General features: G+C 42.3%; 1 protein-coding gene across 3 annotated transcripts in view; it reads right to left on the bottom strand.

Moving 5' to 3' along the window:
• The window catches only part of CDC123 (cell division cycle 123), an 87,694-nt gene that overhangs the window by 20,121 nt on the left and 39,954 nt on the right, over positions 1 to 27,619 (bottom strand). For 2 of the 3 annotated variants that reach the window (XM_075017925.1, XM_075017919.1), the window contains exons 8-10: positions 25,432 to 25,507; positions 19,971 to 20,093; positions 7,310 to 7,338 (exon numbers count right to left, since the gene is read on the bottom strand). In XM_075017925.1, the coding sequence (XP_074874026.1) occupies positions 7,310 to 7,338; positions 19,971 to 20,093; positions 25,432 to 25,507 (228 nt within the window). The remainder of the gene's footprint in view (positions 1 to 7,309; positions 7,339 to 19,970; positions 20,094 to 25,431; positions 25,508 to 27,619) is intronic. The other variant, XM_075017932.1, reaches the window with a different exon arrangement.

Below are 27,619 nucleotides of genomic sequence, written 5' to 3' on the forward strand. Positions count from 1 at the left end.
TAATTCAGTACAATTTGAAACTAATGACTAGACAGCTACTTACATCATGGCATATCTAGCTTTCTGTTCCTTCTCTCCATTCTATCAGTGCCTTCCTTCTCCAAAGCCTAACAGAAGGAGATCCTCTCTGATCCAATCTACTCTATGGATGCTACAGCACCGGAGCTTTGGTGTTCTAGATATGCAGCTGTAACCCCATAGTGTAGACGCAGACTGCAGAGGAAAGGGTTTCCGTCATCACTATAGCACAGTGTTTCCCAATTTTATTTGGTCACAGAACCCTTTTAAACTCAAAAGAATTTTGCAGAACCCCTAAAAACCTTACATATCACTTAACCCCTCTCAGCCCCAAACCTGCCCCCCCCATCCCCAGGATTACTCCACCTCAGTCCCAAACTGGCCTCTGGGACTAACTCATCCACCCAAAGAGGCCCCTATTTTGATTCCACCTCAACAAACGCTGCCAAAGTTAGCTCCTCCTGTTACCTTACCCAACATGGCAGACAAGCCTACTTTGGCCACCGCTGCTCCTCCAACTCTAGTTTCAAGGGCGTGATTTCACTGGCCATCCTATGGCGATGTGAGAGGCCAGTCACAACCAATGAAAGCAAGCATGATACAGGAACCGCAGGACATGTCTTGCTCCCCTTCCGGACAGCCACTGGCTCCCCTTGCCCTGCCCCCATTGTGCGTCCACAGGCTATTTTGTGAGTGATGGGCTCTCTACCCTGCTATTACTGAAATAATGGAACTAAAGCAGTTGGTTTAACAGCCGGATGCCTCCTGGCACCCTGCCGGACAATAAACCAATTCAATTTAGTTCTACTGTGTCAGTGGCAGCAGGGCAGGGAGCCACAGAGGAGTCAGTGGTGGCAGCATCTGGAGAAGCAAATGACTCGGGCGTCAGCAACCTGCGGCTCTATGATCATTTTTTTGCGGAACCCTTATTTTCACTTTGTGGAACCCCGGGTTCTGCGGAAGATCATTTGGAAAACACTGATCTAGCAACTTCACCTCCCTGAGTGACAGTACCTAGGTTGATTGAAACATTCTTCTATTGACGTAGCTGTGTGTGTGGCAGGAAAGGGGAGACCCTACATCGAGGGCAACATCAGCAAAGCTATTGCACTTAGAAATGTGGAATTTTCACTCCCTTGAGTGCAATAGCCATGTTGAACTAAGTACAGACCAGGCCTAAATCTCCTTGATATACCTGACAAGTTCCATCCATTTTCTCTAAAATCTCTCTGAAGCTGTGAACACTGTTCTCGTTGCTGAGCAACATGAAATTTCCTCTCTCCCTCCCTCCCAACTACAAGTTTAACATACTGCCTATAGAGCCCTCCTAGGACCCGCTGGTCTGGAAAACGGAAATGGAACCCAGTTTCACACAGCTTTTCAGAAGCCTCCTTTCTTGCAATATTGTGACACTTACCAGATTGCGAGTAAATGAAGCTGCAATAAGCTAGTGTGCAAGCCCACCAGGGTAAATGACAGTACTCAAATGTTAGCATACCCCGGAGAGCTAGTTTGCATTAATATGGGAAATACAAGCTGCAGAGAGGTAGAGGCACCTCAGCAGTAATTTATTATGGAAGGGTAAAGAAACAGAGGTAGTTTTGCACTGCTGAGCTGCAAGTCGGGTGTAGCAACATTACCACCACCAGAATAGCACTCCAGGAAACAACTATTTGCATCAGCACAGCTTATCATTGTCAGTCCCTCTGCTTCTCTTCCCAAACAGATAGATATTCTAATTATAATGATGTTTTGCTTTTGCTATCACCAGGGCTTCTTGTCAACCCAGTGACAGCAGGAAGAGAAATCATCATTTGGATTCCTACCCATGCTGGGAAAACAAGCTAATGAACCAATTTGTGGTTCGCTGACAGACAATGGCTAGCAGAGTTCGCTCTGCGGTTCAGAGGATGTTTCCTCCATCTCTGAGATCTTTTCAGCTTGTTCAGAAAGAGATTTTTGGGTTAAATGTATGCAACTGATCTGTTCATTAAGAAGCTTTACATTGCAGAGGCTTTAATATCAAAAGATAAATTGTGGGACTGGTGAAAAAGAAGAATGGGGGATCTGTGGGCCTCAAAACAGCATTCACCTTTTCCTGAAGAGATGGGCAAGAGCCCAAGCATCTTCTCCAGTTGCTCTTGTATCCCACTGAACTTTGGTAATTGCAAAATTAGTAGGAGGTGGCATAAAAGTGAACAAATCAAAACACTCCCTTCAGCCTCTCTGAAGACTTATTAAATGTCATGCATCTATTGCTGGGTCAGTCACTGGACAGTCTTCAGACTGAGTGAAAAACAAGGCTAAAGCCTATCTAGGAAACCTGAAGTAAAATCCAAAAGGTCCTAAAACACAGTCCAAGACCACTTTTACCTGACAGCTATAGAGCAAGCATAAACTATTTTACTGCAGGTTTTCAGTATTAGCAATCTCTTGTCACATAACAAGGCAAATTAACATCAGCTTGTAGGTCTCAGTTGTACACATTTGTTTTTGATACAACCGCTTACAGGTATCTGCATACATACTTGGTGCATCCCTCTGACTCTTGGTAAGATAATATAGACTTTGTTGTCCCAAAGTTTGAGTGCCTTGATATTGAGTGTTTGCTAGTCAAACATATGTTTTTCCTTCAAAGATGGCCTCCTTTGCTATGTTCTCAAAACATGCAGCCTCACGACTATGCTTGAGAGTTTTCTGAACACCCATTCATGTACCAAAGATCAATTTGTGCAGCAAAGACTATCACTACAAGACTGAAGTTAACATTAGCAATGTTTTGTACATGAGAAGGGAAAACAGCAATAGCATAGGTTACGTATTTAGCAACCTAAAATGTATACTGGAAGATTTATTATAACATAGTAACATTAATTTTATTTAAATAAAAAAAAAAGATAAAAATCATACTGCTTTAAGGAAGTAGCTATCATATAAGACCATTTAAAGGAAGTTACAGGAGAGATAGGAAATGACATGTCAGTAAAGATAACCCAGCAACCTTGTGTATTCATGCCTGCAATGAAGCTCATGTCATTAGCTTAACATTTACAAACAAGATGTGAATGAACAATGATCTAAAATATTTTCATTACAAGTTCTACAGTCACTTTGATCTAAAGATCAAACTGCCTTTCAGACTCCTATCAAATGACTAGGACTTGTAGCCACCTCCTCCCCAGTGTTCCATCACTCTACAGAAAATGCACACAGTTCTTGCTCTGCCAAATATTGCAGATCTTGCAAGGGAACAAACACACGCCTGAGACGTTTTGCAACTGAAAGTGCTTTAACTAGGCAGAAGCTAGGCAGTTCGGTCATTCTACAGGTGAGGTTGCCATGCAACCATGTTGATTTGGAGCACAAACTCTGGAGACATTGAGCGACACAACACTCAACACCATTTCAGTGCCTATAATTCACACACTAAAGAGACACTGAATAATACATTGGCAAGTCATGAAAGTGTGTACACAGGCTGAGTGAAGGAGGTGGTTTTGACATACCCAGGGACTCACTGGCAGTTTTCCAGAAGCCTGAGGGCTGTGTGGAATTTGCACACAAATTAAAAGCTACACAGATAGACGCAGCTATGTGAACGTGACAGATGAAAAAGTGCTTTTTGTCCAAGATCACCAGGATTAAAATCTTTCAGTTAAACAATCATTGTCTTCGCCATTCCAGTTACAATGCAAGGCAGCTAAGGCTGAATTTGGCCAGACTTGAAAAATTCTGCTCATTAACTTGGCTGTAGTAAGTAAAATGCCTCCATGTCCACCCATCACAATCAGGGAGGGTAAACAGATTTTGTACCCACATTGCCTTTAGCTTTTAGACTGACCTGAAACTCATTTCATAAAATTACCTCGTGGTGACTTAGATGCACTGATACAAGAAGTACTTCCATCCAGACATAAGTGTGTATTCAGGTCTTATTTTTGGCAGTCATTGTAAAATTACACATCCCAGAAAATTTTTCCACAATCTGTCACCAAGAGTCTTACCCAAAATTGGTATTTAAATCTCCAGTTGCCACTCCACCAAAATCACACCAGATTCAAAGCATGAGATTAAAAGAGGGCCCCTTTTCGTATGCTTTCTACTTTTTGAACCTTTAAGGTTGCATATTTTCAAGAGTTTTCCCACAACTACATGGGACAGAAGCTTTTCAAAAAATGAACACGACTCAGAGCTAGGGGTTTAACAAAACATGAGCTATCACACAGTTCACAAAACTCCAGAGAGGTGGCATCTTCTTATCTTCATTCGACCAAATCCATTTCTGTTCTTATATCAGGTATAGATGTATGTTGGATGCAGGAATTAGTGGCTGAAATTTGGAAACAATGATCACTGTGGTCCCTTAGGACTTCAAATCTGTGAGTCACTCCTTGCAGATGGCCAGTAAAGCCTTAATCTAAACTCTTGTACAATTTAGGATACTATATTATTTCCAGATAGCAGCAAAAGGCAGAGTCCTTCAAATAACATCAGTCTCAAGCAAAGAGAATCTGTTTGGTAGTTAAATCTACCCAATTCCCTTCTCTTCCATTAAGAATGTGTCATCACCAGTAGTTTCTATCACACAGAGGATGTGTCTACACTAGCCCAAAACTTCAAAATGGCCACGCAAATGGCCATTTCGAAGTTTACTAATGAAGGATGAAATACATATTCAGTTCCTCATTAGAATGCCAGCAGCCGCGGCACTTTGAAATTGACGCGGCTTGCCGCTGTGCGGCTCATCCAGACGGGGCTCCTTTTCGAAAGGACCCTGGCAACTTCGAAATCCCCTTATTCCTAACAGCAGATAGGAATAAGGGGATTTCAAAGTTGCCAGGGTCCTTTCGAAAAGGACCCCCGTCTGGACGAGCCGCGCAGCGGCCAGCTGTGTCAAATTCAAAGTGCTGCGGCTGCTGGCATTCTAATGAGGCGCTGAATATGTATTTCAGTGCTTCATTAGTAAACTTTGAAATGGCCATTTGCATGGCCATTTCGAAGTTTTGGTCTAGTGTAGACACAGCCAGACAGACACAAATTAAAGCTGCAAAGTTAAGTAGCAAAAAACTAGAAAATGCCAGATTAAAGCGACCTATACACCTAATCTTGGCCTCCTTGTTTTCAAGTAATACAACACAGTCTCTGGATTTGTCCACAAAAGCAAGTAATGCACTCTATGGGGATGTGATTTTTAAGGTGCCTTTACATGCTGGTTCTGTGTAAATCCTCCTGGTGTACACTAAAGGCTCCATAATGCACTTGCTTGTAGTGCTGTTTTACTTCCACATTACATGGACACATTCTGCTACAGGAACATAATGGCAGTGAGGATGTACAGCCCTCATTTAGTGAGCAGCTGGTCAACACTTTGTTTTATCCTCATTTAGTGCAGCCCCATATCTTATTTATGGCATTGCACTCAAACCCCTCTATGAAGACAGAATTTTTTTTTATTAATTTCCCCTAGAGTCAGTGCTCATTGCTAGCATCTGAGTGCTTCACAAATATTAATTTACCTTCCCTATATCCCTGACTGTTCATAATAATTAGCATTACATAGTACTTGAGCTGTTGACTTCAGCTGCAGCTACAAGTGTTCAGCTCTTCTGCAAATCAGACCCCAGGGCCTCAATTTAGGAACCCAGAAAACGTGGAACACAAAATTAGTGACCGTCTATGAAAAGTTTGGTTTAAGTGACTTGACCAGCACTTCATAAGAACTCCGTAGCAGAGGCAGGGAGGTCGTTCAACTGCCTTAACCATGAGACCATCCTCTCTCTTGCAGCATTCACACCTATGTATTGCAACAAAAAAAGCAAGGGGCCTACAGAGAAGCATCTCCACTACATAACCCTTGTTCATTGCCAGTGGAAGACCATCCTGTGTTCCAGAGACAGCAAACCTGAGGTGATTGTGAATTTAAAGACTGTCTTAACATATTCACATGGGGGTAGGGCAAAATAAGGCTACACAGACATTTCCTAGCTTTTGACTCAACAACTTCAATGTTCTTTAATGTAGAGGTTGTCCAATTTCTAATGTTTTTAAGAAGAGCAGACTTAAAAAAACAAATTCCCTACTATGGCCTCATACTGACACCTAGATGGGCCACTAGGTCCACTGCACAGACATCTGCTTTTTCAGCCAGAGCTAAACTCATAGCAGAAGTGGGCTGTCATTCTCTTTGTAGCTTGCCAGTGGATTTCACAAACACTAGCAGACAGCAGAGAAATGCTCAGAATCAGGTCTTTGCAGTTCCATTTTAGACTGAAGGGAGTACATCTGGAGTGCACAGACACTTCTGCCATGTCCCCTCTAACCAGTCCTGTCTCTTCCCCACCCGTTCTCCTTGCTTACCAGGTCCCAGTATGTACTCCTCCATCTTGTGCTTACAGTTCCAGCCCCTTTACTCAGCCAGTTCTAAAGTCTTCCTTTCTAGTGCCTTTATCCCACCTGCCTGTCCTCTTCCACCAGCTCCCAATTCTAGTCTCTCTTCCTGAGGACCTCATCCAATCCAATCCTCTCCCTGGCTCCTTGTACAGCCAGTTCCAGGTTTTTCTCATGCACTGATGCTCTGTCAAGTTGTGGCCTCCACTCCCTATTGACTTCATGCACTCCCCACACTCTACTCCCACTCTCCTGTTCAGTCAGTTCCACACTCACACCCTCTTTGGAACTCCTTGTCCAGCCTCAGAGGTTCCCTGTCACCGCTCCCCTTCTTTCACTGATTGCCAGTTTGTTTTCCCCTCAATCCTAGTCTCCTTTGCTAATCAGTCCCAGCCTCACACACATGCTCTCAGTCTTTTCCGCCCAGACAGTTCACAGTTTTGCTCTCATGACCACTTGTAGATTCAGTCTCACTAGATCAGTGGTTCCCAAACCATGGAGCAGGTCTTTCAGGGGAGGTATGGGAATGTGCCACGGTAGATACGAGCTGTGTGCTCTTTTTGTCTCCTGTCAACTCTGGATAGCAGGGGATCATGCAGAAGGGAGACATGAATGAAGGGGACAGCTGGAGCCATGCCTCCCAGGCTTGGGTTCTCCTCTCCTGTCCCCAAACCTTCATCTGGAAGCACCCTGATTTAGGCTCTCCTTCCTTTCTCCCTCATTCCTGCACCAGAAGGCAGCAGAATAATCTAGATACTTTTAATTCACTCATCACAGTATTTCCAAGGAGGTTGACGGCAACATTCATTTAACCTCTATGGTATTAGAAAGCATAAGGATTTCCACAGAATACAAAGAACAATATCAAGATTAGGTCAATAACAATGAAGTGCTAGTCACTTACCCTGCTGTCTCTGTATACATCAAAAACAACTGGAAAGAAGAAAAATTGATTGTTTAGTTGGTTACATATAAAACGGCTGAACACAGGTAAACAAGCCTTTATAGCCAATGCCCAAGTTTAAGTTTTATAGAAAAGCTAAAAGGCCAGGACAGGGCTCATTTATGATGGCAAGTAGAAACAGTAATAGATAACTCCTATTGCCAATGCATAGCCTGGATTTTCTACAGATTTTTATTGTTTAATACAGATATTTACACTTCAAAACACTGTTGTAGCTCTTCAAAACAGAGGAGCATTTACCTTCAATATTATTGTTTGTATTGTAGTAGCATTTAAGAGGCCTTAATCAGGGATCAAGGTCCCACTATGTTAGCCATGATACACAGAAGGACTAAAGAAAAAGACTTCTTATCCCAAAGAAATCAGCAACTGATAAGACAAAATTACACAGTGAAAACCAAAAGAGGAGGACAGTTGAGACAGGCTGAACAGGTAGTACAGGTTGAACCTCTCTAATCCAGCACCCTTGGGACCTGACTGGTGCTGCACCAGTTTGACAAACCACGGGTGGTCAATGTTATCTAGCAGCATCACCACCACTTCCATTGCTTACTGAGCTCTTAGAAGACATGTGGGGGTAAATTCATCATAGTCATCATCATCATCAACAACCATGGGCTCAGTGCCAGTTGGTGTCCAATGCCTCTCTATTTCTTTCCTTCTTTCCCTGTCCAATGCAGAGTGGCTTAGTTTTTGTAGACTAGCTCCACAGCACCCGACTAGATCATCTACGTATTCTCTGTAGGGTTTGCCTCTCCTTTGTGAGCCATCCATTATGCTGAATACCAGGATCTCGATTTTTCATTCATCATTCATTCTGCAAATATGCCCAAATAGCTGTAACTTCCATTGCATAATCTTCTGCAGTAGCTCCTCTTTTGGTTGCATCTTCCCATGGAATTCCTTGCTGGTGACCTTCTGCATCCATCCTATTCTCAGGATCTTTCTATAACAATTCCTCTCGAACACCAATATTCTTTTCTTCAAATATTTTATCATCAACCAGGTCTTACATCCGTACAACATGCTGCTGAATACACGTTTTCAAGATGCTCAGCTTCGCTCCTAAGATAATCACTTTGCTTTCCAGATCTTATCCATCGTCTTCAAACTCGCTCTTGCTTTCGTTATTCTCATCACTATTTGCTTCTCACAGTCTAAATCATATGGTATGTTGCTCCCCAGATGTGTGAACTTCTCTGTGCTCTCTAGTTCAATCCCATCTACACTGATCTTCCTTCTTATTTCCTTATCTCCAAATACCATTGTTTGTTAGTTGTAATTTTCTTTTGGTAGCCAATTATTGACCCAGCCCCAATCGCTCAACTGGCGTAGCAGACCTTGTTTATCTGGGTGACATCTGAGATGGCATCTTTCATCATTTAGTAGTTCTGGCATCAGATTTCATTCATATTGTTGTTTCAGGCCAGTGCATTGTCACTCATCTGACCAACCCTCCTCCTTTGTCCAGGCTTGGGATTGGCATGGGTCCTTCATGGAGGTGGGTGTAAATTAGAGCTAAATAACAGCAAAGAACACTGAAAGCCGGGACTTGTGTCTGTAAACAAATCTTATGGGACCACGGAAAACTTGGCCACACTCATCATAAGTGGTCATCCAGATAACTATAACCATGATGGACCAATGATGTTGCCAGACCAGAGTGTGCTGGACTAAAGAGGTTCAACCAGTAGTGACATGATCTCCTTTAGTACACAATATAAATAGTGTAGTCACAGCATATCTACTGCCTAATGATGTCTACAGGTTGAACCTCTCTAGTCCTTCCAGGGGTTTAAGTAAAAATTAGTGAGTATTTCACAGTTAACTTTTTTCTATTGCTGATTAAATCCATGTAGTTACTGCATCTTGGAGCAGTTTCCACATATTTACTGCATCTTGGGGCAACTTGTCCTGAAACCCACAGGAGAAGAAGCAATTCTTCACTGATTCCTAAGTGGACCATGGGATCTTGTCCAAGGGATGAGCAAAGCTGAAACATTCGTTAACAGCAACCATAATGAAATTAAATTTAACATCCTCATAAGGGGACAAATGCCAACAAAAAAACCCCACCCCTGCTATTGCTGTACTACACAACTTCAAAAAAAGAAATATACAAAAATGAGGAAGCTGGTTAAATGGTAATTGAAAGGAACCATCACACGGGTGAAATGCCAGGAAACTTCAAGGAGAAAATTTAAAAACAGCATAATAGAGTGGCAAACTAAATGTATGCCCTAAAGAGGTGGAAACTAAGAGAACTAAAAATGCCATTACGGCTAAACAGATTAAAAGAGGTAAACAGAGGCAAAAAGACATCTTTTAAAAATTGCAAGTCTAATCCTAGCAAGAAAAATAGAAAGAAGCATAAACTTGCAAGTCAGGTACACAAGCATAAGGCAGGCCAAGAAAGAACTTGAACAGCAACTGGCTAATGACAGAACAAGCTACCAGCATATTTTCTTCAGTGCATGAGAAGCAGGAAGCCAGACACACACTAGGTGGGGCCACTGGAGCAGTGGTTCTCAACTTAGGGAAACACATACCCCTTGGGATACACGTATGTCTTTCAGGGGGGCTCATGAACTCATCTGGATCGGTGTTTCTCAATTTGAGGGAGGGGTCATGATCCCCTGAGAAGGTTATGGGGTGGGTTACAAGGAGATGCAGGGCTAGAATCAGGGTGTAACAGTGCAATTGCCTAGGCCCTGCACCACAGGGGGCCCATAAAACTAAGATACGTGGTCCAGCCGAAGCCGGCAAGGCTCAGGCTTCAAACTCCTGAAAGCGGTACAGTATGCTGGAAAGAGAACTTGGGAGAACCTTGTCCTGGGTTGTCCCCAGTGGAAAGTGGTAATCTGTGAGAAGGTGGCACAATTTCAGAGGTCCCACTGCCATGCAGATGAGGAAGAGGCAGAGAAGAAGAAAAGAATGGCAAAAACTGCCCCCCCCCCCCCCATCAGCTCCAACACATGCCTTTTCTGCGATAAGACCTGTGGCTCCATAGTCAGGCTGATCAGCCATCAATGGACTCACAAATAGGAGGGTGACATGAAGACATCCTACCTGTTATCGAGTGGCTGCTGTCTGAGAGACAGAGAGATTCTGGAAAGGTTGAGAACTGCTGTACTGTAAGATGGAGGTGCGAAAGGAGCAATCAAGAAAACTGAGGCCATGATGGGAAAGCTAAACAAATTCTTTGCATTGGTCTTCATGGCAGAGGATATGGGGGGGGGAAGTGCCCCTTACCTGAACCATTCTTTTTAGGCGAGAAATCTGAGGAACTGTTCCAGACCAAAGTGCCAATAGAGAGGTTTTGAAATAAACTGATAAATTAAAACGGTAATAAATTAGGAGGCCAGATGGTATTTGCCCAAGAGTTCTGAAGGAACTCAACTATGAAACTGCAGAACTATTAACAGTGGTACATAATTTATCACTTAAATCAGACTTTGTACCAAATGACTGGAGGGTAACTAATGAAATGCCAATCGTGTAATCCTGCCAATTACCGGCTGGTAAACCTAATCTGGTATTAAGCTAATTGGTAAAGAATATAGTGAAGAACAGAATTATCAGGCAAATAAACATGACTGTTGGGGAAGAGTTCGTATATCTTTTGTAAAGGGAAATCATTCCTCACCGATCCACTGGAATTCTCTGAGTGTGTAAATAAGAATATGGACAAAGATGACCCAGTCAATACAGTGTACTTGGATTTTCAGAAAGCTTATACCAAGGTGCATCACCAAAGGGTTTTAAGAAAACTAAGTAGTCATGGGACAAGAGAGAAGGCCCTCTCATAGATCAAAGAACTGCTTAAAAGATAGGATACAAAGTGTAGAAGTAATTGGTCAGTTTTCAACATGGAGAGAGATACATTGTAGGGCTGCTGATTCATCAGAGTAAACCCATGCAGTTACCTCAAAAATTTATGGCAATCATACTGTTAAACAACAGAATAGCAAATGAAATGTATCTAGTATTTTGGATATTCTTCTACATTTTCAAAGACATTGATTTCTACCACAACACAGAATAAAGTGTAGTGGTCACTTTATTACAAATATACATGTTCTGAAAATGATAAATGGAAATAGTATTTTTCAATTCATCTCATACAAGTATTGTAGTGCAATCTCAATCATGAAAGTGTAACAAAAATGCTAGGGTTTTTTGTTACATAACTGCACTAAAAAAAAAAAAAACCCACAGTGTAAAACTTTAGCACCCGCAAGTCCACTCAGTCCTACTTCTTGCTCAGCCAAATGTTAAGACAAACAAGTTTGTTTACATTTAGGGGAGACAATACTGCCTACTTCTGATTTATGTCACCTGAAAATGAGAAGATATCTTTTAATGGCATTTTTACAGTCAGCATTACAAAGCATTTATATGCCAAATATTTGTATACCCCCCCTCATGTTTTGGCCACCATTCCACAGGGTATGCTTCCATGCTGATGCCAGTTAAAAAATTAATGCCATATATTTCATGCTGTAGCTGTCTTGGACAATGACTCAACAAATGTTCATTTTAAGAACACATTCACAGCAGATTTGACAATGTGCGATTTCTAAAAACAGCTACAACTCTTGACCCAAAGTTTAAGAATCTGAAGTGCCTTCCAGAATCTGAGGGGGACAAGGTATAGAACATGCTTTCTTAAAGTCTTAAAAGCACAACACTGTGCTGCAGAAACTGCAGAATCTGAAGCACCACCAAATAAAAAATTAACCTGCTGGTGGCGTTTGTCTCAGATGATGAAGATGAGCACACATCAGTCTGCTCAGGATTGTTATTGAACAGAACCTGTCATCAGCATGGATCACCACTCCCTGGAATGGTGTTTGAAGCATGAAGGGATACATGAATCTTTAGTGTAACGCCAGCTAGAACAGTGCCATGAAAACATCTGTTCTCATTTTCATGTAACATTGTGAACTAAAAGCGGGAATCATCATCTCCTGCAAATGTAAACAAACTTGTTCGTTTGAGCAATTGGCTGGAGAAGAAGTAGGACTGAGTGGACTTGTAGGTTCTAAAGTTTACACTGTTTTATTCTTGAGTGCAGTTATTATTTGTACATCATTCTACACAGGTGGCACTTCCCTGGTCTGGAACCCTTGGGGCCTCAGTGGTCCTAGATGAGGGATTTTGCTGAACCGGGGAGGTGAATGACCCCTGGTCTCTGGCTGCCCTCGCTGGCCTGCTGCAGTGAGATCCCTGGCCCTGTGCCAGGCTACTGATGGCCACTGGGGCTCTGGCCCCTCAGCTGCTGGGTCACAGCCTCCCCAGACATGGCCACAGATACCACAGCTTCCTGGGCACCCAGCTGGGGGAACCCCAGCCCAAGCCATGGGGCCAGCAGCACCCTGGCCCTGGTTCCAGACACAGCTCTGCACAGGGGTGCCAGTACTCCATCCCTGGCCTCCCACCGGCTGTGGGATGCTGCCTCTGGACCTAGCTCTGCTGCCCCCTGTGGGGCTACTGGCATGTCAAGCTTGGGTGCCCTCGTGCCCTGGCCCTTTGGCCCAGGAGCATCCCTCATCCTGCCAGACAAAGGATTTTGTGGACCAGAGAATGTTGGTTTTCAGGGGTGCAACCTGTATTTGTAAGTTCAACTTTCATGATAAAGTTGTGTTACCCAACTTGTATTAGGCGATTTGAAAAATGCTATTTCTTATGTTTTTACTGATCAAGTATGTGTAACAATAAACCTAAAATGAATACTGTAAACTTTGTATTCTGTGTTGTTACTGAAATCAATATATTTGAACATGTCCAAAATGTCCCAAAATATTTAAATAAATGGTACTCTATTTTTAACAGTACAATTAATTAATTTCATTATTTTTTTAAAACAGCCCTGGTAAATAGCAGGGTTCCCCAACATTGTGTATTAGAATCTGTGCTTTTCATCATATGCATAACTGGCGTGGGAAAGAGGCTGAAGAGTGTGGTGGCTAAACTTGCAGACAATGCAAAATAACTTCAGAGAGTTAAGTACAAAGCAAAACGTGAAGCTGTACAAAAGGATCTCACTAACTGGGTGACTGAGCAGTAAACTGGCAGATGAAATTCAATCTTGATAAAAGCAAAAGTAATGCACATTGGAAAACAATCTCAGCTATACATACAAAATGACAGGGTCTATATTAACTGTTACCACTCACAGAAAAGTCTTGAAGTGATTACGGATAGCTCTTTGAAAACATCTGCTCAAAATGCAGCAGCAGTCAAGAAAAGCTATTAAAGTTAGGAACTGTAAGAAAAGCATTAGATAATAAAAAAGAAAATATAATGCCTCCGTATCTGTGTGTGTCCACCCACACTCTGAACACCGTGGGCAGTTCTAGTCATCCCCATCTCAAAAATACATATTAGAGCTAGAAAAGATACAGAAAAGGGGTAACAAAAATGATAAAGAGTATGGAACTGGTTGCATAAGAGGAGAGATTAACAAGACCGAGGCTGTTCGGCTTGGAAAAGAGACTATGGCACTCTTCCTCAAAGCAGCACGCCAGAATGCCCATATTCACCACTGCCATATTATTGTATGTTTTATACAACGTATGCCTTGTGAGGTATCATTTTAATCTGTTGAACACTGATATCCTGTTAGAGTGTATGTATTATCATTGCATGTGAAATTATGACATTTTGCTAGGTTTATGTTACTGAAATATGTTATGATATTAGGAACAGCCACAAACCTTAATTAGGTATTGCAATGGAGTATCCAGACAGCATTAACAGTTCACCAACACCCATGAAAGAAAGAATCCACTATCCCAGGAACTGTATGCACTTGAGACTGTTTGACCCACGCCACAACAGAAGATATTTCCAGACAACTGGAAGAAAATATAAGAGGGGGAGTGACATTATGACTTGGCCTTACTGCTTCCATAATTCAATACCTGGAAGCACATCCAGAGGACTAAGATTGTGGATTTGGGAAGATGGTCCCAGCCTGGCAGAGAGTCCCAGCCTGTGTACTGAGGAACACACCACCTGTAAAGGAGAGAGACTCCTTGTGTAACAGCTGCATAAGTCCCTGCTTGCGAATGTCTGTTTAAGTGCAGCCCCCATCACAGATTTGCATCTTGGAAGCAGCCTCCCCAGATTGGTGGGACAAAGGGAAGTCCCATAATCCAGGATTTACACTGTCACAAAAACTAAGGGAGGTATGATGGAGGTCTAAAGTGATGAATGGTATGGAGAAAGTGAATAAGGAAGTGTTATTTTCCACTCCCAAAAAACAAGAATTAGGGGTCACCTGATGAACTCAATAGGCAGAAGTTTAAAACAATTAACAGGAAGTGTATCACACAACATACAGTCAGTCTATAGAACTCTTGGCCGTAATGAGGGCCAAAAACACAACTAGTTTAAAACGTTAGATAAGCTCATGGAGGTTAAGTCCATCAATGACTATTCCAAGATGGGCAGGAAAACACCACCATGCTCTGGGTGTCCTTGAACTTCCAACAGACAGAAGCTGGGACTGCATAACTGGGGGTGGATCACTCAATATATGACCAATTGTTTCTTCCTTCTGAGCTATATAGCACTGGCCACTGGTGGAAGACAAGGTATTGGGCTCAGCGGATCACTGGTGTGACCTACTATGGCCATTCTTATATCTTCCTATGCAGTTACAAAAAGACTTTTGAAAACTGAGGTCATGTCTACATGCAGAAATTGTACCAGTTCAGCTGAAGTAATTTAAACATCTGATTTATTTAAACTCATACAAACATCTGTGGGGTCGATTTCCCCCTGCCATCATTAATAGCTTATTTCAGCTTAAATTAAAATAGTTCCCAACTAGCTTCAGGTAAACTTAAGTATGGCTGGCTTAAACTAAATTAAGAGTTGCCTCACAGCCATGTACTCCGATTTAGTTAAATCAGTTTAAAAATCACCTGTGCAATTTTCTCAGGTAGACAGACCCTCAATCTGGCTGTTCATTTGTGGAAGGAACAACACATGATGGAAAAGAAACTTAGCATCTCTGCTCAACCAAGCTTACTGATGAACAGAAACTGGCGATACGAGCACACCTGTTTGATACAAAAACTACAGGAACTTCACAGTAAAGTCATCTTTGTCCATTTAAATCAGGTCCAAGGCAGAGAAGACTAAGTCATTGCAATTGGATGGATGTTCGATGCTCCTACCCAGTTGTCAATGTTACAACTGGTACTAATTGGTACCGTCGGTTGAATAAGCAAGAAAACTTGACCCATTCCCTCTCCTACAGAGGCGCCTCCAGGACATAATCGTGGTATCTGGGCAGGGCTTTATGAGACAAATTGGCCCACTATTGACCATGCTGTAGCATGCATTCACAGTTAAATTGAAAGTTCCAGCTTCTAGGGCTATGATTTCAGCACCTTTCATAAGCGTAATTAAAAATAAGTGATTAAGAAGAAGTCTTCCACATTCCTCTTCACTTTTTGGAACAGTATTTGGAACATTTTTAAATGATTAGTTAAAAGCCTGTCTTAAAAGAGATTCATTCTTCTATTCTCTATCTGCTATGAATCTGTAGCACTCCAGCTGCAATTACTCAGCACTTCCATCTGGACATGGTACCAGTCCAAGTGGAAAAAGATAGCACAAATATCTCTCTATGAGCACAGAAGTGCAAGGAAAGATAGCCAGAAAAATCAGAACACTACAACTCCAAAAGAAAAAGCAACGAAGTGAGAATAACCTATAATAAAAAACAAAATCAATTTGCTACCCAACAATAAATAGTCACTATTAAGAGACAAGTGAGAAAAAAATTAAAATCAATAGAGACAAACAAAAAAACCACTGCTGCAGCAAGTGCAGAGGAATGGGAGAGGGCCTGAGCCTGTTGGAAATGGTCTGCATTTTAAATGCTGCATCCAAGCTCAATGGGCTGGCAGGAGAGGGTGAAGTTTGTGAGCAATTGATTCAGCTGCAAAAAGTGGGTGTGCCATGGAACTGTTTGTCTCATTGAAGTGTGCAGTGTTGGGAGCCACCGGGTTAGACAAACATCTGGCTAGACGTTGACTTGGTCCTGCTTTAGAGCACGGTGCTGAACTAGATGACCGACAGAGGTCCCTTCCAGCTTCTGGATTCCGGCCTCAATCCACTCCCCGCCCCTTATAAGATAGTTTCTTACAACGTCTCTATCAGGCTTTTGACTAGTCTTGGTGGTCCATCAATTAAAAACATTATCTCAGAGACTAATAACCAACCCAGTCAGAAGATTGCAAAAACACAGCGGGAACAATTTTAGTTTTTAAACTACAGTGTAGTGCAAGTTACTCCTACTACAGTAAATCCTCGATTTAACGGACTTTGGAAATAACGGATGCTGTCTGCCAGTCCCCAGACCCCCAATAAATGCTGGCAACTCACTAGAACCACCGGAGCAGCTGCTAGGGCCGACGCACTGCTTGGGGAGTATGTGGAAGGCACCGGGCAGCATGCAGCTCCTCCCCCAGTAATTGGGAGAGGGAGATGGAGGTGTGAGGGAAAGAATGGGGCAAGAGCATGGAATGGAGGGTGGGGCAGAGGACAGGAGTGAGTGATGGGATGCGAAGGACAATGCATGCTCAGACAGTATAACCATTTGGATTTAACAGACTTGCCTTCCCCCCATTAGTCCATTAAATTGAGGGTTTACTGTACTGCTATAGCAATCTGTTAATATACATTCCAGCAATGAAAAGATCTAAACTGCTAAAATAGTGAATGTCAATATTTAAAAACAACAATAAAAAGGTTATATAAATTTCCCTGGAAACAGATTTACTACTCCTTTTTTCAAAAGGTAACAATGTTCTAGTGGCAAACATTTTGTAGCTTTTTAATCTTCATGAATAATTGATCCACACTTTTTCTTATTAAATGTTCTTTCATATAGGTTTCCCATCCCCACTGTCATTTCTGAGTATTTTGTTTGTCAAGAAAACAAAACAAAACAAAAAAGCACCAGCCCTCTTTCTGAAAGGACCATTTAATCAATATTTTTGTGAAAGAATCCAGCCTATCCTTTAGTCGCTAGTGGTGAATGACTACAGTAAACCCTTGAGTTATGCAGAGGGTGTGTTCCTGCAACCCCCCGTGTAACTCAAATTTTCATGCAAGTCGAGGGGGAGCTGGGAACCAAGCAGCAGCCTGGTTCCCAGCTCCCCTCTGCTTGTGGGCCCAGGAAACACACCAGCCCACCAGAGCTGGTCAGTTTCCGGGCCGCCTCTCCTTGCCTTCCCCCCAGCAGCACGGTTGACAGCCACAGGGCTGGGAGAAGGGGCTGCAGAGCAGCGGCAAGTGGTGCTCAGCTTATGTTAAAGTGAGTTACATGCAACCTGAAGCACTTATGGCGAGGGTTTACAGTACTTAGAAGAATATGCCGAAGCGGGTAGGGGCAAGAAAACACTCGTTTGTCTGCCCACCGACCCCACTCAAGCTCATAACATCCTTTCACAAAAACATGAAAACAACAATGCAATATGATGGATCTATATCAGAATCAATTGCAATGAACAGGAGTCAAACAAGGGTGTGCTCTCACCCCTACCTTCTTTGGCATATTCTTCTCAGTTCTGCTATATTGTGCATTTCAAAACTCACACAGCGATGTATTCTCCACGCAAGAGAGCCATCTAACCTACAACCTAGCAAGACTCAAGGACAAAACTAAGGTCAAGAAAGTCCTCATCAGGAAACTTCTCTTCACATATGATGTGGCTCCTGTCACTCATAATGAAGACATGCTACAGTCACTGATGGATTCTCTCTTCAGAGCTGCAAGTTGTTTTTCCTTGACATAAGCATGAAGAAAACCATTGTATTCACTCAAGGTATACCTCAGCGACCCAATGTCATTCTAAATGACAGCCCGTTAGATGTGGTTCAACAATTCTGTTACCTTGGATCTACTGTCACCACAAACGTATCCATGGACGAGGAACTGATCATCAGAATCAGGAAGGCAGCTACTATTTTTAGGAGACTTACAAAATGAGCATGGAACAATCCTTAGCTGACAGTGAAAACAAAGATACTAATCTAGTAGGCATGTGCGTTGAGTATGTTGTTATATGGTTCTGAGGAATGGACCACCTACTCAAACCAGGAGAAAAAACTGAACAGCTTCTATCTTTGCTGACTCCGCAGAAATATGAATATCAACTGGCAAGATAAAGTTTCAGATGCTGATGTCCTGTCAAGATCTGGCATACCCAGCCTCATAGAGATCAACAGCAGAAGACGACGATGGCTTGGTCATGTGAGAAGAATGGGTGACGAACGTCTTCCCAAAGAAATCCTCTTCGGTGAGCTGTCACGTGGGTTGAGAACAAGAGGAAGACCAAAGCTAAGATTCAAAACCGTGACGAAAAAAATTCAACGTCAATCCAAAATCATGGGAATTTACATCATCAGATCAAAATACCTGGTGATGACTGCTATGACAGAGCACATCATCCTTTGATAGTACATGTGCAAGCCACGCAAAATAACTCTGTCTTAGAAGGAAAAGCTCTCAAACTGAACAATTTGGAAATAGACTGATCCACGGTTACTGCAATCGACTGTGCAAATCCAACATTGGACAGAGAAACCACAAGAGAAGCTGTAGACTCAAACACTGCTCATAGATCGTGACCACCGCTGCTAACCATCGTCTCTTGAGACAAGGAGCCACAGTACTGTACCAATCATATAGGATTCTGCGCTGTTCTAGGCACTCATGCTACAGAATTGACCATTTATCTATTAACCATCTCACAAATCTGTGCCATGTAACTATCAGAAATAAAACAATTACTATAATGAACTTTTGTTTGAAGACACATTATATAAAAACATAGTCACCAGATCTCTCTGCTTAAATACTGTTACAATATTAGATAGTGAGCATTACACCACCTATGACATGTTTGGAGTGATTTTATTAAACCTAGTGAAAGCTGATAACGCTTGTTTAACAGACTAGGAATATTTATCAGATGTTGATATTTAAAAAAAAATTTTTTTGCAGGTGAATAATCAACTACTGAATAAAAGGTAACTAAATATCTTCATACCCGTTTGCCTCTATTTTGTTGGGTACATAATGTGTAATTTTTCCTTACTACCCATCTTGCTTTTGGTTTATTTGTTTTTTTTTTTTTAATCATTCTTCTACAGTTGAAAGGACTGGCATTACAAATCTCTCTCAAAATCGAAGAGCCAAACACTATACAAGCTGTAGCTAGCATTTGTATGTGGACAGAGAATAAAAACATTTCTGATATCCTAACTCTATAGCTGTGTAATGTGAAATATTACTAGGAAATACTATTTTCCATTGGTACTTCTAAGCTACTGTAGAAAACAATTCTGGACTGCCAAGAAACTACATAAAATAATCTGACAGACCTCATTTCTTCTTTCTTGGCTCTGCAAGCCCTTTTAAGCTCACAATGAAGTCAATGATCATTCCATGAAGAAATGTTTGCAGGACCAAGCCCCTGGATTCTGTTTAAGTTAATTTTAATAGTGTGACCATAAAACATTGCCCACTTCCCACAATCTTGCTTTCTCATGAAGCTCTTAAAGAGATACTTACAGTCTTCATCCAAGAATTGATATTGTATGTGTTTCTTGAAGAACTCCAGTATACATCTACAGATCTCTTCGTTTTGTTTGCAGATATGCTCATAGTATTGAGTGTAGTCTCTCTGGGATATACCTGTTATGAATTTAATTAATTCATTAATTACTTGTGCACATTTCATGTCTTTAAAAAAAAAGTGTTTACTGAGATGCCAAGAAGTTAGTGGACAGTATTCTATTAGGAAGATGCAACTTGCGAGCTATCTTGCAAAATATCAGTTTGAAATGTAACAAAATTACACTTCCAGCTGCTTAATCTTTGGCTTAACTTTTCAGAGGCTGAAGATCTTCTTCCCCTACAAGACATACCTGGTAGTTTGTCACTTTCATGATGATGTATGACGATGCTTCCTCAATTTCTCATATTTTTAGAAACTCCCTTTCCCATTAAAAGCCTGCAGAGGAGTTCTCCGAATTACTAGCTTAATCTTCAGTGATCCTCATCACTTGGACAAGCAAGCTACCTCCAGTTTAAAACTGCAGTAAACTTGAGCTAGAGATTTTTGTATGTGGACAAAAATTAAATTAGGGGCAACAGTTGAATGACATGTCTAGCTATCAATGCTGCAAAAACAAAATCTTTGTTACACCCTCTCTGGCCCAAAGAAGTTGAGCAAAACTCCTTTTTCCCCCCCTAACTTAATCACACTGACTACCACATCCTGCTGCAGAACATTTATTTTGCTGTGCTGCTAATGCAAAGAAGTCAATGTGGTTCTTGACTTCTGTCTATCCATCCAGAACCATTCAGGCTGAAGGGCATGCAGCTCTGGACGCAGTACTAATTGCTACTGCACAAGGCGAAAGGGGCACACAAAATCCCACAGAGAAGTAGCCTCCTTGAAAACAGAGTGCCATTCCATCGGATTTTCTACCTAGGACCTTGAAGTAATTAGGGTGAATGTTCAGTCTATGTCGATCACTGGCAATTTCATGGCTCGTCCAACGCTTTTGGCAACCACATGATTGCCAGTTATGTCGCAGCATTCCTTGGACCATACACTTTTCCTTCCTCAATATCACCATGCCAAGAAAGCCATCAAAACTGAACCAACAGTGATGGAGGTGGTCACTAGGTTCAGCTATAAATATCCTTCTTTCTGACCTGATCCTGACACTTAGTATTCAGAAGCTGATGAAGAATCAAAAATGTCAATCTGCCACTCTGAAGACCTTCCTGAGCGCTCACCTTTCCCTACCATACAACGGAGTTAGCACTTGACATGATGTCCCCAGAGGCCTCAGAAGGCTGGAAACACAGCACTTGCTGCTACCCTCCAGCACCGTCCACAAATTTTAAAACTGTCACCTGCTCAATCTCGCCTCTGGACAGGTTACTGCTGAACTGGCTGTCATTTGGAGCTGTTTGATATTAATGGCCGATGACTTAATTTTTGAAAATAACTCTGGTCCAAAATTGGGTTTGGCAAATTAGCTCCAGCTGCATCCCAGGTACACAGCCAAACTTTCTCTAACGCAACTATTTTATGTCGATAGGCAGGTCCTTTGTCGTTTTACATTTTTAAATATATGGTGAAAGGAATATTGCATTAAAACTAGACTTTTAGCTAGCTAAGGGGCTGTAATACTTCTAGATGGAAATATAGGGCGGATGGGAGGAAGAGAAAGATTCTGATTCCCTGAGCATCACACCACATTTACATTTTAATATAGATTTAACCCTTTAGATTCCTGCTAATCCTGCAGTTAACAACGGGAGACCAACTGGTTCCTTTTATCACAGTGAATAGGAAGGTTATGTAGCTACATTGTGATATAGTTGTTTTCTGGACAGTGCAGCTATTTGGGACTCCTTAATGAGGTCTCTATCCACCCTGCCTGTTTCTGCCAGGAACTCTTTATTCTATGATCTTTCATTGATATATTACTGAATACCCAGCCTAGGTGGAGGTCGTGGGACACACTGCAGACGGGGAGGAATTTAACTCTGTATAGTAAGGGGTGGAAGCTTTTATGGGTTGGGGCCCCCTGACCTACAGAAAAATCTGTTGGGGGGAGGGCACACAAGTGAGAAGTAAGTGCCCCCCCCAAACAAAACACCACCACCACCTCTCACTGACCTGGCCCCAAGTGAGAAAAACCCTCACATGTGTGTGTCCCCCAGCTGAAAAGCAGGGAAAAATCAAAACCAAAAAGACCCCACACTTCCCTCAAGCTCCAGCCCACTGGGGAACTGCGGGGGTGGCTCCTCAGGGATTACTAGCCATGAATTGACATTTCTGATAGCTCGGGCTAGTAGATTTTGTGGGCCCCCCTTTAGGATCTGAGCTGGGACCCAAAAAATGGGGGTGGGGGGGTCAGTGTTCAGGAGAGGGCTATCAGGGAGAAGGCTGGTGGTGAGGGATCTGGGTGAAAGGTAGGGTCAGTAGCAGGCTGAGGGTAAGGCGTGGGGTCTGAGTGGGAGGTAGTGTGCAGGAGCAGGCTGGGGTAGGAGTGTCACAGGGGATTGGTGCACCTACCTGGCACAGCTCCCTGGTGGTGGATGGAGGGGTAAATGCACAAATGACTTCATGTGGCTGCGTGCTGTAGGGATGGAAGGCCTGCAAACACTGCCCCGGCTGATCCCATTGGGCTTCCAAGCCGACAAGGGGTGTTGCCTGCAGGGAGTGCTTCCCTCAGTGCACAGAGCCACCTCCTCCTCCCTACTTGGCTGAGCCCATGGTCTGGATCTGGCCCCAGCTTGCCTTAATTAGGCCCCCAAGGTTCAGGGCTCTCCCTCCACAGAGGGCAGCTGGAGGTGCAAGGGAGGAGTGGCTGATTCTCATGCCTCTAGCCCATAGGTTCCATTGTAGAGTGAAAAGCTCAGTGGTTTTGAACACTCATCAGCAGACAAGTCTAGGATAGCAGGCAGAGTCTAGGAAACATCAAAAGGCTCTCATTTGATTAAGACTGATAGGTCCTCCGTAAAAAGTGTGAAAGGAAAAATGCCTTCACTTACAGTGCTCAAAGGTTCAATCCAAATACAGTCTCAGAGTATCTTAAAACTGGTACAAAAGCAACTTTTTTTGCTTCACTGGAAAGAAACATATACTGTTTTGCTAAGTCACTCCCATAGAGTGATCTTTTGTATCCAAAGTCTCACAGATGACAAACTGCCTAGCATATGAGGTTCACAATCGCAGACACTCTTTGTTTAGAAGACATGGGTTTAAATCAGAATGTTACATGTATCAGGTTAAATAATCCTAGTGATGCTAAGTGATAGAAGCTTTGACAGTGAATACATAAACATGAGTAACTGCACAGAACACTGCTAGACACTATGACAGCATGAGTAATTTATTGGAAGACTAAGCCATAATTCCCTAATATAGACATACGGACTACAAATGTATGCTATTTTAACAACAACAGAACTTGCAATTTAACAAGACTTAACTACCTTTTCGAAGGCATGTTCTCAATGCACATATGTAAAGTGGGGATATTGTGAGTGTAACTGAACTTTTAATTACTAACAGTATTGCAAAACCTATTGCAGACCCAATATCACACACCAAAACAAAGTGGCAGCTCTGGGAATGCAGCCATCTAATTGCCAGCAGGCACTTCTAACACAAGATGAATGGTTACTCTTAATCTTGCTGAACAAATGTGCCCATTTTCAGGAAATGGGAGTGGAGGTATGCAGACTAGTCTTGGAATTATTTGCAGAAATGCAACTGCCATGACAATTAAAAAACTTGGTTTTTTTTACATTTTAAAATAGAACGATCAAATATATATAGGAAAATTGTTGTAATACATAGTACACATACTCAGTGTTTATCTCGTATGTTTTTAAAGACCAATGACAGAGTTCACAGTCTGTCATTTGTTCCACTGCTTTACTATCACTAGAGTTGGGAAGCTTTTCCTAGGCTCATTGAGTCTGGCTGCCAGCAGCATGATACAAATGAGGGCTCACCACATTGAAAATTACTGCTTACTTGCATATTCATGCATATCATTTGCATATTAACAGCAGAAAACAAGCAGTGTAGATGTGGTACTGCTGGCAAAAAAACCCCTATGTTGCCAGCCCCTTATCCCTGTAGGGAAAAAACAAAACAAACACAAAAAACACACAGTTGCTCACTATTATCTGAATCAAATCTCAGACAGTCTCTCCTCTAGCAGCTTTCTCCACCTTTTGTAGTCAAAAGCTGTCTCCTGTGCATTCAGAGAACTTGATGAATAATATGTCCCATGTTGTATTATTTTTCCCAACAGAAGTTTGGGTAAGAGAGTTCCCCATTACCTCCGAGCCCTATGCTTCAGATGATTGTTAGTTTTTTATTTTTTTAAAGCCTCATCCATCCTTTCCTTCTGGTTAGATAGCCTACAATTAACCACCAGCAGAACGTCCTCTTTTTCTTTTTAAATCCCCTTTTATCCTTACACATAGATTTTCAACAAGTCAGCCTCTGTCTACTTTTACTTCTATCTTAACCTTAGCAGAGCTGTGTACATCTCTGACATACAAGGCAACACCTCCTCCCTTTCCCCCTGCCCTTCCTTCCTGAACAAACTGCGTCCTTCTATGCAGATATATTGCATTTTTGTGAATGACTACACCAAGTCTCTGTGTCACCAATCATAACCCTAGTTATTCACTAGTAATTCTAGTTCTTCCTATTTATTCCCCATACACCTTACATTGGTACATAAACATCTAAGATGTTAATTAGATTTCTTAACCACATTCCTTCTTTTCTCTCTCTTAGCTCCTTCTAGATCCTGACCCTCACCCAAGACTCCAAATAGGTTAGTCCAAATTCTAGATACATGTGTTTTGACCCTGTAAACATATGCTCTGATGAAGCAGCAATGTGTTACCAGAAGCACCTCAACAGCTTCTAACTACATGATCACAGCCAGAACAGAACATGGACTATGTGAGCCATTCCCTTAATGGCCACTCCAGAACCCCACTTCTTTATCGTGGGTTTCTGCACAGCCTATCCTCAGATTTTGAGGATAAATCCACCATCCTGCTGGGCATAAATATGTTTCCAGGCTGTTGGATTTAATACAGAACAGAATTTGATTTGTGTTTAATATGCCAGAAATAAAAGGAAAAACTCTAAACCCCAAAGTAAACCAAATATAAATATCAGAGAGGTGGCCGAGTTAGTCTGTATCTTCAAAAACAGTAAGAAGTCCTGTGCTGCATCTGATGAAGTGGGTCTTTGCTCATGAAAGCTCATGCTCCAAAATATCTGTTAGTTATAAGGTGCCACAGGACAAATATAAATGTCAGCAAGAAGGAATAAATTTTTAAATAAAACCTTTCTTGACCTATTACAAGGAAGACAGTGTTGTGATATGAGAATGGTTTTCATGCTCTACTTTAAAAATACAGAAGCAAAAAGATACCACAGTAAATACAGAGTCTTTAAGAAGATCCTCACCTATAAGCTTGTTTTCTTTCACAAAGCATCTGAATTCTGCCCCAGGGATTAATTCACACCATTTTCGAAGCACAAGCTACAGATGGAAAATATATTATGTCAAAATATGGCTTGAGAACTAAACATTTTTGTCAACACACACTTATGGATCCTAAGATATTTTTCTTAGCACCAAGTACTATCATAGGATATTCTTGACAAAAGAGGAAAATCCCCCACAATTGTAACGTGTGTAGCCTGTATCTCCACAAAGAAAGCAGTCCTGTAGCACCTTAACGACTAACAATGTTATCTATTAGGTGGGGCAAGGGCCCCTCTTACCCTGACCATGGGTCAGATTAGTCTCCTTAGTCTCTCCTGTATCTCTCCCCTTTTCTCCCAGGGCTGGAAGTTACAATAAGTCTCCAGGCCAGGGAGGTAGGTCACTGCTCCCAGGGCTCCCTTCTCAGCTGTCCTGCTCCCAAAGCGGGTCTGCCTTGTTCTCAATTTCGGCTCTCTAAATTTGTCTTTCCCACACCTCTCCTCCAGTCCTCCCTCTCTCTCCTCCTTCCAGCTGTGGAGGGTTTCTAAAGGCCTCTTATCAAGGCAGTAGTGGAGTCAGCTGGCTCCAATTTGGCTGAGCCAGCTCCCACCCAGCTGACTGTAACTGCCCTGCTTGTATTTAGGAGGTCCTTCTGCCTATTTGGCCTGCCCTTCTCCCACTCTGAAGGAGCCCTCTGACCTAACCCTGCCACAAGGTGATGAACTTTCCAAGTGGGTCTTTCCCATGAAAGCTCATCACCTAATAAATAATATTGTTAGCCTTTAAGGTGTTGCAGGGCTGCTTGCTTTGTTTTATAATGTGTGTGGTTATCTTGGCAAACAAGCCACATTTCTTTGAAATCTTATCGTCACCTATTTCCTTCTTTGGGAAAAACACACATAAAACAAAACTGCATCTCTAGAACACAATAACTTTGCCCACTGGATCTCTCTCCCTGTACTCCATAAGCACGATGCAGAACTCAAATACGAAAAGCCATAAACATTTAGAAACAAGCACAGCATTTCAGAGATGTACTTGAACACTTAAGAACACAGGCTTTACTATGCCTTTCAAAAGAACACATCAGCAGCAATTTGTAAGGACCCTGCTGTGTTCAGAAATAAACCTCTGCTAACGACTGTATGAGATCGTAATAGTCACAACAGCTAAATGCAAGATTACTTACCTAGCTCTACACGTATTTAAAAAAAATATGCCTTTCCCCACCCTGACTCCCATATTTCCTTTTATTTTTTTAGCCAAAATTGAATCATCACTAACACGGTTTTGCTTCGATCACCTGCAATTCACACTAGCTGAAAACAAGCAATTCTACAATAACTTACCCTAAAATCAAGTCAGCATGGAAATGCTACGTTACCCAGGCTCCTTTCTACTTTTGGCAATATTTTGAACATGTACGACCATTTATGAAGCAGCATTTCAAGACAATGCCACAGATTAAGTTAGTTGGGAAAATGTAAGTACAGGTTCCAAAGCCCTCATCCAGCAACATCCCTCATCCGGCAGGACAATGACTGTTGCTGGACCAGAGAGCTGCTGCTGCTGCCAGCAGCTCCACAGCTGGGAACTGTCTGGGGCACAGAGCCCTGATGGCTGCCCCACAGCTGGGAGCCCTGCTGGATGGAAGGGGTAGGAGGAGTCTGGCAGCCCTACGGGGGAGTCCTGCAGGAGTGGGGCCCTGCCTCCAGGCAGCTAGCCTGATTTCTCCTTGTTCATAAAATCCCCTTGTCTGGCACCACTCGGGTCCTGAGGGTGCCGGACAAGGGAGGTACCTGTATTCTGATTTCTGCTCATAGTTTTGCATATTGAAGGAGTGTTTACAAGACATTTAAGAAGTTAAAACCAATATAAACTAAACATCCACTACACCAGGGTACACCAAAATAGCATCCTGTAGTATCTTTTGTCTAAAGTCAGCCCCCTGCCCCGCTATCGGCGTTTGTAATAAATTCCATTACACTTAAGAGGGACAATCATCTGGTGATTGAAACACAGCCTGCATGTCAGGGGATCCAGGTTCTATTTCTGGCTGCTCCATAAACTTCCTGAGTCTCCTAACGCAAGGCATTTAGGTCCACTGATTTTGATTGCTTTAATATAGGAGTGCTTTCAAACCTACAGCCAAATTTTCATAGGTCC

This window comes from Carettochelys insculpta, chromosome 1, assembly GCF_033958435.1.
Source record: "Carettochelys insculpta isolate YL-2023 chromosome 1, ASM3395843v1, whole genome shotgun sequence".
Taxonomy (NCBI): Eukaryota; Metazoa; Chordata; order Testudines; family Carettochelyidae; genus Carettochelys; species Carettochelys insculpta.